Source organism: Oryctolagus cuniculus, chromosome 1 (assembly GCF_964237555.1).
Source record: "Oryctolagus cuniculus chromosome 1, mOryCun1.1, whole genome shotgun sequence".
Lineage (NCBI taxonomy): Eukaryota > Metazoa > Chordata > Mammalia > Lagomorpha > Leporidae > Oryctolagus > Oryctolagus cuniculus.
In genome coordinates, this window is record NC_091432.1 from 224,677,756 (window position 1) to 224,692,138 (window position 14,383).

General features: G+C 44.4%; 1 protein-coding gene across 8 annotated transcripts in view; it reads right to left on the reverse strand.

Annotated features, from left to right (window-relative positions):
- FBXW2 (F-box and WD repeat domain containing 2) overlaps positions 1-14,383 on the reverse strand; it is an 86,142-nt gene that overhangs the window by 44,386 nt on the left and 27,373 nt on the right. For 4 of the 8 annotated variants that reach the window (XM_070056131.1, XM_008273380.4, XM_002720504.5 and 1 more), the window contains one exon: positions 12,649-13,307. The exons of the other annotated variants lie outside the window; for them this stretch is intronic. In XM_070056131.1, coding sequence (XP_069912232.1) covers positions 13,019-13,307 — 289 coding nt within the window. In that variant the 3' untranslated portion in view covers positions 12,649-13,018. Of the gene's footprint in view, positions 1-12,648; positions 13,308-14,383 lie in introns of those variants that run through there. 8 annotated transcript variants of the gene reach the window in all.

Sequence of the window (14,383 nt, forward strand, 5' to 3'; positions counted from 1 at the left end):
GTTTTTTTTCCCTATATGTTTGATCTTTGCCTGTCATAAATATTTATCAATTTCCCTCAAATGTTATCTCCTCATTCCCTTCTTTAAACATATTTTTCTTCTCCCCATATTTTTACCTCCTAAGGCATTATCTGTGCTACGTTTCATTCTTATGTTCTTTCTCATTCAGTCTTCATTTCCAAAAGAATTTCTAATTCCTTCCTGAATTATGCTTCATGTTTTAATTTTCACAATTCTGATTTATGCCATTCTTTCATGGCTAATATCACTTGCTTAATGCATTTGGTTTGTTTTTAAGTAAGTTAGAGCTCTCATTGTCTATGTTACTCTGCTCCCTCTCAGTCCTTTTTTTCTTTTAATAACTTTGCATGGAATTTGGCCTTGATGCTTTTCTATGCTTTTTTTTATTTGAAAGGTAGAGTCACAGAAAGAGAGAGAGAGAGAGAGAGAGAGAGTCTTCCATCCACTGGTTCACTCCCCAGATGGCTGCAACAGCTTTAACTGAGCTGGTCTGAAGCCAGGAGCCAGGAACTGCTTCCGGGTCTCCCACGTGAGCGCAGGGGCCCAAGGACTTGGGCCATCTTCTACTGCTTTCCCAGGACACAGCAGAGAGCTGGATCGGAAGTAGAGCAGCCAGGACTACAACTGGCGCCCATACGGACGCTGGCACTGCAGGCTGCAGCTTTATCTGCTACGCCACAGTGCCGGCCCCTCTAGTGATTTTTATGTGAAGTATTTTCCTGACTTTTTTAGAAAGAGGATACTTCCTGGCCGGCGCCGCGGCTCACTAGGCTAATCCTCCGCCTAGCGGCGCCGGCACACCGGGTTCTAGTCCCGGTTGGGGCGCCGGATTCTGTCCCGGTTGCCCCTCTTCCAGGCCAGCTCTCTGCTGTGGCCAGGGAGTGCAGTGGAGGATGGCCCAGGTGCTTGGGCCCTGCACCCCATGGGAGATCAGGAAAAGCACCTGGCTCCTGCCTTCGGATCAGCGCGGTGCGCCGGCCGCAGCGCGCCGACCGCGGCGGCCATTGGAGGGTGAACCAACGGCAAAAGAAGACCTTTCTCTCTGTCTCTCTCTCTCACTGTCCACTCTGCCTGTCAAAAAAATAAATAAATAAATAAATAAGAAAGAGGATACTTCCAGGCAAGACTTCGAACCTTTACAGAGCCCCTCTGACATTTTCAAGTAGAGTTTAAAAACATGGCAGCCTGCTTTCTGGGATTTCCTGCCTCTGCGATTCTTTCCTGGGTCTAGGCCATTCTTTGTTTCCTTTCTCTAGTCCTTGCCCTGCTCAATTTTTACTCATCAGAGTTTTCCTCAGTGTGTGTGTGGGGGGGGGGGGGGAACTGTCTTCGAAAAGGGCAATTCACAGGCTCAGTGCTATGCGTAGCGGGTTAGGCCACCCCTGAATTCCAGTATCCCGTAAGGGCACCAGCTCAAGTCCTGGCAGCTCCACTTCTGATCCAGCTCTCTGCTAATATGCCTGGGAAAGCAGAGGAAGATGGTCCAAGTCCTTGGGCCCCTGCACCCCCATTGGAGACCAGAGGAGGCTCCTGGCTCCTAGCCATGGCCTGGTCTAGTCCGGGCTGTTGCAGCCATTTGAGGAGTGAACCAATGGATGGAAGATCTCTCTGTCTCTCCCTCTTTCTCTAACTCTTTCAAATAAATAAATAAGTCTTTAAGAAAGAAAGAAAGAGACCAATTCATTCTCAAGAGTGTAAGACGGCTGCAGCACTCCAGCCCTTTCAGGTGTCTCCTGTCCAGTTAAGACGTCGGAACCTCTCCCAGCTATTCAGTGAGACCCAGTGCCTTCCTTGGGTTGTCCTGTTCTCAGGCCTGTCTTGAGCTGTCCCTGTTTCTCTCCTCCCTTTCCTTTCACACAAATGTTCTTGTGCAGCAGGTGTTTTGCCCCAATTGCTTGTATCTCGGGGTTCACAGGGTTACCCCATCACTAGTTTTGTTGTTAGTACTGTCTGGGGTTTTGGTTTTGCTATTCAGTTGCTGTTTTTATGTAGAGATTGGGATGGATTAAAAAGAATGCAGCCACCACCAACTTTCGAGGTTGAAATTTAGTGATTTTTGTCTTCCACCTCTGGTAGCGCCTTACATGTTCCTACAGTGATGATAAAGACCTGAGCAGTGTCACGGCGTCTCCAACCATGCACCTGGGTTTGTTAGCTACCCACAGCTAAACAGAGCAGCAATGTATGAGATGTCTCTCTCTCTGGAATTCTACTTATGGAGGGTTACTTCCTCTGTGAAACTTTGGCTGTCACTCCTAAGTAAAACTCTCTTGTGTTTCCCTCATTACACCTCTTGGGTTCTCTGTGTGTGCTACCTCAGAGAAACAAAGTCACAGAAGTAGGGGCCATCCACAATTTCATCTCTGTTGCTCCAGGCCCTACAATACCTGGCATGGAGTAGGAGCCTAATTGATACTTCCTGAAGGAAGAGATTTGAGTTAAATGATGCCTGCATCTGGATTACATAACCAATATTTTTTTAATTATTCTCTTTTAAGATTTATTTATTTGAAAGGCAGTTATAAAAGCAGAGAGAGAGAGAGAGAGAGAGAGAGAGAGAGAGAGAGAGAGAGAGGTCTTCCATCCACGGTTCACTCCCTAAATGGCCAAAATGGCTGGAGCTGTGCTGATCCAAAGCCAGGAGCCAGAAACTTCCTCTGGATCTCCCACATGGGTGCAAGGGCCCAAGGACTTGGGCCACCTTCTACTGCCTTCCCAGGCCATAGCAGAACTGGATCAGAAGTGGAGCAGCCAGGAGTTGGATCGGCACCCATATGGGATGCCAGCAATGCAGGCAGCAGCTTTACGCACTACGTGACAGCATCAACTCCTAAATTATTCTTTTAATTTATGCTGAATGTAGGAAACTTAAAAAACACAAAAAAGCCTGTCAAGCATATTGACTTATTGTATGGCTCAGCTTTTAGATACTATAATAAATGTCTGAAAGAAGCTAACCTACAAAGGAAAAGGCTTATTTTTGCTTGCAGTTTTGGAGGTTCACAGTCCAGGATCAGGTAAGAACCACTGGTTTTGTTGTCTGATGAAGCCGGCGGATGGTAAGGGGACAGTGCGTGCAGAGGAAGGATCACATGGTGCACCAGGAAGCAGAGCAGCTGGGCCTCACCCAGGCTTTTACAACCAGGCCCCTCTGAGAACTGCCTTCCAGGAGCCAGCCTCCATGATCGAGGGCCCTCCCCCTAGACCCACCTCCTAGAAACCCTAATTGGATTAAGTTTCTATTCTTTTGGTAGTATTTTGACTTTGGCATTTAACTATCTGTATGCATTTGGGAGCCAAATCTTGTTCAAACCATAGCATTTATCTTACCCTTAAGACATAATCGTCGGGGCTGGCGCCATGGTACGTTAGGTTAATCCTCTGCCTGCAGCACCGGCATCCCACATGGGCGCCAGTTCTAGTCCCAGTTGCTCCTCTTCCAATCCAGCTCTCTGATATGTCCTGGGAAAGCAATAGAAGATGACCCAAGTCCTTAGACCCCTGCACCCGTGTGGGAGACCGGGAAGAAGCTCCTGGCTCCTGACCGGTGCAGCTCCAGCCACTCGGGGAGTGAACCAACGGATAGAAGACCTTTCTCTCTGTCTCTGCTTCTCACTGTCTGTAACTCTACCTATCAAATAAATATATAAAATCTTTAAAAAAAAGACATAATCGCTATTAGCCTTTTTGGTATGTTTAATTTCATTTGTTTCTATGCATGTTTCAATCACTTAATTTGAATCATGCTGTGTGTCATTTTTAATCTTGTTTTTTCCACTTATATTTTACTTTTTACTGATTATTCTTATATTTATATTCTTATGTTTATTTTTACTGATTATTCTTCAGTAGCATTATTTGGTAGGTGTGTATTGTTCTAGAGAATAAGGAAACAGTTCCAACACAAAGCTGGAGACAATTCTAAAATCGGGAAGTGTACTCTGCCCGCTGATGTCTTTACACGACATGCTCTAGGATAACTGGAAATGAGGTAGGAGACAAGTGTAGTACTAGAACACATTCAGAGGGCTGTAACGTTTAGTACAAGAAAATTCTTGGTATAATTAACATTTTCAACAGCAACAGAATCCAGCTCCAACTCATTACAAGATGCAGTTCCCCTATGTTCCACTAGGTGGCAGAACAGGTTGGAGAACAGTGGTGGGTCTCAACCTTAATGCACGTAACAATCACTCATGGGGCTCCAGCCCCTAAGTTTGGTTTATTTGACTTGGCAATGATTCGCATTTCTAACAGGTTTCCAGGTGATGCATGTTTGCAGAAAGAGAACCACACTTTGAGAACACTGGATTATAGGAAGCCAAAGTAGACTAACCCAAGACCCATTCACTCAGCCATCCATCTGTTCATCCTCTTCTCTAGTACAAGGAGATAGGTGTAAGTGGAGGGAATGAGACACAGGTCTTGTTCTCAGGACACAGTCCAGCGGGCAAAATAAAAGAAAATAACTTAGGTTATTACTTCTATTTTTCTCTCTCTTCTGACACAGACTCCATCAGTGTTAATTTTGTTTTTCTGATCCCGTCAAATAGGGTTCAAGCCTTGTGCTCTCAAAGCTTGAATGAACAGTCCAAGAGTCATCTCATATGGCTAACCCTGCCGAACTAAAAATGCAGGAATGTTTTCTATCCTGTAAAAGCTTCCAGATGGGAAATCTCTCTGAACATGGAGACCTGCCTGCGATATAAAGTCACCCATGACAAACCCCTCCCTGACTCTGCATTAATGAGTAAAGACAAAACACCAGGATTACACGTGCTGGGAATCTGTACCATGCTGTCTTCTGGATTAATGCATTTTAAACTTTAACATATATTATGATTAACTTGGGGAAAATCTTCTGGTTATGATCATCCATATTTTCCTTTAAACATTATTCATCATTTGTGAGTCAGTTCTATTAGGAAAAAGTTTCAATTAAAAACATACAATATACTCAGTATCGCTGACTAGCTCTACTCTTCAGAACTGAGTCTCACTAGAACTACTTAAACGGTTATTGCACAGTTTGCATATCACATTAACAGCACGTAAATAGCAACTGCCTACAGTTTTGACACAAATCCTTTTTACGTAATGGAAGGAAACTATAAAACATGCCTTGCGTTAAATTATTATTTCTAAATTAGTGGTTTCTTGATTAGTAAAATTTTATTTATGACCATAATTTAACTAAACCAATGTTTCCACAAGTGTTTGAAAATGTAATAAAAAATGAGGAAAAGATGCAGAGTTAAAAATAAAAACAAGTGGAGCCAGCACGGTGGTGCCGCCTGCAGTGTCAGCATCCCATATTGGCGCCGGTTCTGGTCCCGGCTGCTCCTCTTCCCATCCAGCTCTCTGATATGGCCTGGGAAAGCAGTAGAAGATGGCCCGAGTCCTTGGGCCCCTGCACCCACGTGGGACACCCAGAAGAAGTTCCTGGCTCCGGATTGGCGCAGCTCCGGCCATTGCGGCCATTTGGGGAGTGAACCAATGGAAGGAAGACCTTTCTTCTCTGTCTCTACCTCTGACTGTAACTCTACCTCTCACATAAATAAAACCTTTTAAAAAAAATTAAAAAAATAAAAACAAGCAAATGTTAAATATCAATAAAGCAACCTTGAAATATATTCTTTATACCTATTAAATTGGCAAAAATGTTTGCAATAACAACTCAAGGGAAGGACATTTAACCTAGTGGTTAAGTTGGCCAGTTAAGATACTCATGACCCATACCTGGGCTCAACACCTGGCTCCAGTTCCTGTCCCCACCTTACTGCTAATGCAGACCCAGGATGGCAGCAATGGTGGCTCAAATATTTGGGTCCCTGCCACCCAGATGGTAGTCCTGGATGATGTTCCCAGTTCTTGGCTTTGCCCCAGCACAGCCTTGGCTATTGTGGGCCTTGGCGGAGTGAACCAACAGATAAGAGCTCTGTCTCTCAAATAAGTAATTAAAAAAAAAAAGCTCAAATGATAATGTGGTGAAAAAAATCCAGCACTGTGATTGTAATATAAATCAATGTAAACCATCTAGAAAGCCACATGAAAATATGAACCAATAGCCATAAAGGGTCCCTTTTGAGCCACAGAGGAGTATTCTGGGACACCAAAAATGTCCTATCTTGACTCTGGCTATGGCTGGACAGGTATTCACTGTATTCAATAAAGTGTTTTCTACGCACTCTCTGTAAAGAAAAATTCTTTGCTTTTACCAGTAAGTCTTCTATTGAGAACTTGTTCTAAGGAAATATACACAAAGTCTCTACAGCATTATATAAAAAGTAAAACTGGAAACTACCTAATTATCCACCCAAACAGGAATGGTTTAGCAAATTACAGTAATAAAGGAATATTACAAAGTATTATGGTAATTGTAAAGACTTAAAGCACATTTCTGACAGCATAATACACACCAATGATTTGCAATCCTATAACTACACACATGTGCCTAAGGAATAGAACAGAATATTCAAAATCATGATGAAGGAGTTCTGGGTAATTTTCCACCTAAGTTTTTATTATTGTTAGGTTATCTTTACCGCAAAGAGAACAGAACATGTAGTTAAAATGCAAAGGACAGGAACATTCCACTGGCAAGGACTATTCACGTCTAATCACGCTGTGATCATCAAATCTTCTACACTAACGTATACAGAACACTTTGGATGTTTACAGAGGATGGCAGAGCAGAGAAGTCTGACAGGAAGAGCTGTGCAGAATTAGTCTTTGATTTTGCATCTGCTATTATATTCTGAATTTTCAATACCTTGATTTTCCCATAAATGAATTTTATTCCAATCCACATACCCCTCAAGACAGCCTGTGGAATTTATTGAAATATTAAGAACTCAGCATCATTGAGTTCCTACTCTCAATCTCACAGTGTTACTGGGGACACTAAGTACTCTTCTGAATTTTGGAAAGTTCATGGGTCAATGGTGAAAGCCAACAGTCTGTCAACTGCAAAAAGTACCACCTGATGTATTGCTGAGAGAATCACACGGTTGACCTTCCTAGACAAAAACACCTGGTCAAGACAAGCAGGGGATGGCGGTCAGCAGAAGCTTCGAAGACAGTGGAGTTCACTGATGGAGGGGACATGCAGGACTTCGGATGAGGAGCGGAGGATAAGTTCCAAAGTCCAAGGGCAACAGAGAGCCAGCAAGAACTGTCTGCCAGAAGGGGTGGGCTGGGACTCCATGATGTGAGGAGAGGGAGGCTGGACAAGCCCAGTCTGTTGGATCAGGAGTCAGAGCTCAAAGGAGCGGCGGAGGAGACCTCGCGGAAGCAGGGTTAAGAGGATTTTGAAAGGTGCACACAGACAGTAAGGAAGCCAGCAGTTGAGGTTTGCAAACGCTTGAAACAGGGAGGGAATGGAAAGGCAGACGGGAAAGGCAGGAAACGTCCAGGTCCACCAAACCTCTCAACTTGCTACTCTCCTCTAAGCACTGAGTCACTGTTCCAAGCCTCAGTTTTCTCATCTGTAAAGCAGGAATGATGATCTGGCCTATGCTGTTGGGGATCAAGACTAAAGGACCACATTTAAATGAAGAAGGAAGGAAGCTGCTAGTGATGTGAATCAAGGGGGGTGGGGGGAGTGAGAGGAGACAACTCCAAGGTCTGCAAGCCGCAAAGCTGCCTCCTCCACTCCCACCCCGTCTGCATCTATTCATGGAGGTCTCCAAGACTCTTTCCTCCCTCTGTGCTTGTAGATGTACTGCCTCCTCTCCGGTCTCCTGCAGAAACTGTTACACCTGTTGAGTGTACATGACAGAACACGCAGACAGAGTAAAAGAACTGTCAGTCGTACCAGGAGCAGTTCCATTTCAACACATTCCAAACACACGTGCTTCTCAAAGTCCCTAAACTGGTTGGGGGGGGGGGGGGGGGATCTGAATTTGTTAGGAGAGAAAAAAGCAAGAAAAAGTCTTAACTGCAAAATATACTGTTAAGGAAATGAAGTTTTATTACAAGTACAATGAACTTGGGCTTGGCTAACCAGCGTTGCCTAATTAAGGGAATCTGCTTTAACGTACAGATGATTTATAGTTAGCACAATCACTCATGGGTGAAAGAATGTTTCTATGATGCATGAAAATAACTTCTCATCACAATCACTCCACTATTTGCCTAAGCAATCCCCTCTTCCTCCCAGCCCACAGTTCCGATATAAACTCTCCCTGTCTGTGAATGTCACAACATACATCAAGTTAGTGAGGCATACAGTTCATCAGAACTGTACCATGCTGCTCTAGTGCTGGACTGGGAAGAGACCAGCTTTCTGGACCCGAGCATTCTCATCAGAAGGACTAAATCTAAATTGGTGAATCGGTTTGTTCACAACGTAACAAGGACACCAAGAAACTATGAGCATTTATCAGCTGAATCAATAGTCTGCCAGGTTTGCCTATGCAAAAGCACAATTTGGGGGCACATTTCTGAAGAGAAGTAGCTGGATTCTCTGAGCTGCAATAATTGAGTTCACACTGGTCAAGACTGAAATAATTTCAAGCAATTGAGTGGTTCTAAGGAAGACTGGAAACACAGACACAACTTGAAAGCAAAACACCTTTTGCACTGAGCATGATCAGTAGGCCTTCCTAGGCTGATGGGAGACTCTCCAGTAATCACCTGAGAATTCATTCTGTAAAAATTTCACTTTCCTAGAGCAGGTATAGGAAACCTCCAACAGGAGACACTGCCCAACACGGCTAGTGGGCGTTCTGTCAAACATGCCAACTCGCTACTCATCAGGCACTATTAAGCCATTTTGGCAGGAGCACCAGCACAATAATGAGCTTGGAAAGGCTGTGTCAAGGGGTCATTCCTAAAGGGTCTTTCCTCCTGACAACTCTGTGTCCCTTAGGGCAAAGATGATGGCGCACCCTCCCCCAGACGCATGGGTGAGCAGTGGTCTGATTCTGCTAGCTTCCCTACAGAGGAAAGGGAGGGAGGCACGGAAAGCTCTAAGAATGGCGGTGAGAAGAGTCACCTCTAGGCTCCCAAGAGGCTGCCGGCCTTAAGAAGCTGGCTGGGTTTGGCCAACGCAGTGTGTAAAGTCAGGCTCTACAGTCTTCAGCTGTTTCCGTTAGGGCAACATGCCTAACCTAAAAAAGATAATTTCCTCTCATCCAAAATAATACTGTTTCCAAAGGTGTTTCTTCTCTGTTTTACAAATGCAGGTATAATTATTCTCCTAGAAGCAAATACTGCAGAATGATCACAAAATCCTCTTTCAAAGTTTACTGAGCATTTTAAACGGCGAGAATGGAGTAATTTTTGAATTATGAAAAATGAAGCGTAAACCTTAGAACTGAATAGCAATATTCTCCAAGCTGCACTTTTGCAAAACCCTGTGGGACCTCTTCAGTCTGGCCCTTCCATTGGAGCACCTCTCTTTATATTTTTCTGAACAGGGTCTACATGGTCAGGGTAGGGCTGGATTTGACTACTACTAGCCCAAATAATGGAGCCAGAAGAAACTACCTTCCTTTTAAGGGGAACAAAGTCTTCTAAAAACCTCAAATCTATTCAGGGCTCCAGCAACTCTGTCCTAATTTTGGAACCTGAAGCTGTTAGGGCATCCTTTACAGACCTGCGAGCAGACAGCCCTTCATGTCCACCACACCACAATGTCATCCAATAAATCTAATGCTTGCAAACATGGACAGGGTTGATGTACTCAAGACAGAATTTTACAGAACAAGAATATTCATGAGAGGCAAAGGCAATGCCCTCACCCCTGAGCTAAGGAAGCCAATGTCAGCAGGTACACGACAGTCCCCAAACTCAAGGAAGGAGAGTAAGAACTACCAACTTCCCTTCCTACTCCTCTGCCTCCCCACTTTGCTCTACTTTGTCAAAAAGCTGACCTAGTTTTCAAATTTTTTAGAGAAGCTGGCAAGGGTATGAATAAATCCAGAATTTATAAAGCAATTTCATTAAATGGAAATGATGGCCTCTGTGGAGAGGAATCAAAGCTAGGACTCCAACCACTGCCTCACGGATTGCTGTCAAAATCCAGCTGCGTCAGCACTCTCTGATGACAACTTCCAGGCTCACCACTGAAACCGAAATGGGACATACCACCCAAGTTTCAAGTCAGTCATTGTACAAAAAATTCTTTCCACAAATGACTATAATTACTCGCCCTTTGAAGCTATTGGACACACCTGAAAGTGAGACGTGGCTATGTGATCATTAGATCAGTAATCTCAGTTATCTGCTCAGGCTGGGCGAAAACAAGAAAGTCATTTACCCTCATCACTGCCTGAGGTCTCCCAGGGCTCCTGCAAAATAGATTCCAGCTGCAATTCTGGTTTCATTTCTTTCTTCTTTAAAGATCTATTTATTTGAAAAGAGCAATAGCAGAGACAGAGGGAGAGATATTCCATCCACTGGCTCATTCCTCCAAAGGCTGCAACAGCCAGGTCACAGTCAGGAACTAGGTACTCCATGGCAGGGGCCCAAGTACTTGGGCTAGCTTCTGCTACCTTCCCAGGTGCATTAGCAGGAAGCTGGATCGAAAGCAGAATAACAGGGATTCAAACCAGCTCTCAAATATGGCATGCCAGCTTTGCAAGCCGCAGCTTAATCTGCTACGCCAAAACGCCTGCCCTCCTGGTTCCACTTCTAAGAGGACGAAGCAGAGCTCATTCACAGAACTCAGTGTGAGGTGGAATAAATCCAGATTTGAGGGGCTTGAGGAAGACATTCTTTCATCGAATCCCCTTGGAGTTTCAACATGGACGTTAACTAGACCTGTCCTGGAAACAGCCAGATTCTCTAACACCACAGCACTCAGAGGTCCACCATCAGGCTCTATGGGAATGCAGATGCTGGGAGAGCTGGGTCCCCACTTTAGAAGTCTGCAACATTTTCAGATCTGCCCACAGTCCCTTTTCCCAACTATAAACAGGTATGCTTGATATTGGAGACAGCAAGGAGGTAACTCATGTCCCCAGGCCAAGGCTGCACTGAGCTTCCAATTCTCACGATCATCTTTCAAACTACTTTCTTGTTGGTCTGTGAATGAAAAATGCCTGTCCCCTCACTTGCCCCTCACTCTCCTTGCAACACAAGAGGCTACCACTTCCACAGCTGCCCCCTCTTCTCTCTCCTAATGTTTATGACATTTCCACTGCTGAACCGCAATTACCTAACTTTATGTATTTTTTAAAGATTATTAATTTATTTGAAAGGTAGATTGACAGAGAGAGGAAGCGAGCAAGAGAGATCTGCTGGTTACTCCCTAAATGGCAGCAACAGCCAGGGCTGGGCCAGGGTGAAACCATGGGTCTCCCACATGGTGGCAGGGGCCCAAGCACCTGAGCCATCTTCCACTGCTTTCCCGGGCGCAGCAGCAGCGAACTGGATTGGAAGCAGAGTAGTCAGAACTCAAACGGGTGCTCCAACGTGGAATGCCAGAACTGCATGTGACAGCTTAACCCACTGTGTCCCACACTGTTCCCAGAATTACCTAATTTTAGAAGACAAAGGTGGAGGACACAAACTGGCAGTCCACTGACATGTTCTCCTTAGTTTAACTTACGGAAAATTGTCTTCAATCAGTTGTCAGCACTTTTAATATCAGGGTATTTCCAATAAAAATCTGGATTTCTAGCTCCTCCTGAAAAAAACCCAGAAGACGTGTGAACACTGGGCTAGCTTCTGCCATGATGAAATAGCTACAGCCAAGGAGCCGCTGTCAGATAAGTGCTCCAGGGCCAGCACCATCCTGCTCCGGCACGTTGCACTCACTGACCTCGCCTGCCTGGCTTTTTATGCCCTTGAGTTTGTGAGTCCTCATCTAGAACAATCCCTTCCCTTTAAAGATGAAGACAATGGGGGTCTGGGGCAAAGGAAGCATGTAAGGAGGGTTCAGGCATCTTCCTCTCCAATTTGGCACATTGCTTCCCTATAGAACCATGATCCCATCAGCATTTCTGCCACCAATTGCTTACATTTTACATATTCTAAGTGGAATCTGATATATTCTTTAAATTCCCTTTTATTCTTTTCCATAGGATTGGATTTCCTTATAGATAACAACTTTCGGATCTGTGATTTCATTTAAATATTACATGCAGCCCAAAAGAAACAATTAATTGATGAGATCAAACTGCACTATCGACTTTTGCACACTTCAACAGATGCAAGGCTGGAAGGAACTGCAGAATCACTTAGCTTAACACTGGGCTGTACAACAAGGAGGAACTGGGGGCTCAGCGAAGAGATATGGCTGAGGTTGCAGAGTTCCTAGGTAATAGCCAGTCTCCAATTTTCCAGCTCAGTGCTCTTTCCACTGTACCATGTCACCTCTGTGCTGTCACCCAGGTTGTTTCTACAGGGAAACAAAAACTATATAACTCTAAATTCCAAGAAGCGGAATTTAGAATGAGTTATTCACCAATTTATAGAACTGGACTTGCACTGGGAAGCAGGCTTTCTTTAGAACTGGTATTTGCTGGAGAATTTATGAATGCCACAGGACTTGGGGGTCTTCGTTAACACTGGCCCGTATAAAAAGCTAAGCCCCACGTGAGAGAAGTTGTTTTAACAACATCATAGCACCTTCGCTTCAACTTCAAAAGAAAAAAAGGCTACAATAAAAAGCTTTCATAACAGACTAAATGTGATTTTATAGGCAACCAATTAGCAGATTAATGAACCATTTAACTTTCTTTACTTAAAACCAATATTCCACTCAATAAAGATGAATCCAAAATGCATCCTCTTATGCTGATCAACATAAGTAAGTACAAATGAAGTCAATGGTGTATCCCATTAGCATGCTGCGTTGTATGTCCATAAAACAAGCCCTCCCCCGCCCCAAGCCCTGGCCCCTGGCAAACACAGATAAATGATTGTGCACTGCGTGATGATACCATTAGGTGAGAACTTTGGTTCATGCAGTCGGCTGCCATGGAGGTTGCACCCAAAACCCACAGCCCCGGCACCCAAAGTCAGTCAGCGGTGGTGGCTCATGGTGTCAGCCGTGCTCCTTCCACAACACCAGGTGAATACTGTGGTCAGGCATGCTGGTGGCAAAGACCAAGCCCGTGTCATTGTGCCCGTCTAGTCCATTCAGCCAGGATGCTTCGCCTGCCAGAAAGCTTGAGCCTCTCTTTGATTTCCTGTACTCTGGCAGAGGCCAGCGGCTAATCAGGCTCTCTGTCCGCAAATCCATGATGTACAGGTAGCGGTTGTCAAACAGCAGGGCAAAGATATCTCCGAAGCCAAGCAAGGCCAGGTTTGCTATCTCAGGAGTCTTGATGACCCTACAAGGATGAGAGTTAGGGATCATGAACCAGAAGGCAATTCTGCTTCTGTTTACGTCACTATAATCTTCGCTGGAGACATTTAAAATCAATACAAAATTCAAGCAAATTTAGAATTAAATGACAGTTTTTGAGAAAGAAGAAAATGAGGACAAAAAGCTCACTTACAAATTTGGGGAGGGGGCCAAACAGCCATCAAATCTGACAACATATTAAAAAAAAAAAAGGTGATTGTTTTGTTTTTAATTGGAGAGGCAGAAACAGAGAACTCACATCTACTGGATCACTCCCCAAATGCCTGCAATGGACAAGGCTGGGGACCAGGCCAAAGGCAGGAGGCAGGAACCCAACGCAAGTCTCCCACATGGATGGCAAGAACCCAATTTATTGGGCCATCGCTGCTGTCCCTCAGGGTCTGCAAGCAGGAAGCTAGAGTCAGAAGCCAGAGTCAAGAATGGTACTCAGGCACTCTCATGTAGGATGCAGGTATCTTAACTGCTAAGCTAGTATCTACCCTGAAAGGTAGTATCTGACAAAAGTTTATAAACAAAGCACGAAAACATCCGACCAGGCTGGAAAGCTCCTTCAGATTATCCAACTTAACATTCTCACGTCCAAGATGGGAAAATCAAAGCCCAGCTAGGGTAATAACTTTAGCTAAAGATTCACAACTTGTCAGACACCAGTCAGAACCAGAATGCAAGAATCAACTCGTATTACAAGCTAAGATGACTTATTCATTAAATCCTAGAATACTAAAACATCCCATCCCAAAGCCCAGCAACTGAAGTGCCAGTCATCTCAGCAGGCAGCAAACAAACGGGTTTCTGCAAAAACAGCAAAGCTGAAAAAATTCAGTTCTCAAAATAATTCAGAAACACTTATTAATAGTAGATTCCTAAGAACTTGTTAGAGAAAACTAGGGGAGCTGAGAGGACATCCCTAACCTTCACGGGTTGGCAATGACAAGGGCACAAAATGGGAGAGACTGAACCAAACACCAGCATACATGAGAAAAGCAAACCCAAAACCCCCTTAGTTTCTGTTGTCTGTGCCTTTAGCAAAGCAAAAGGTTG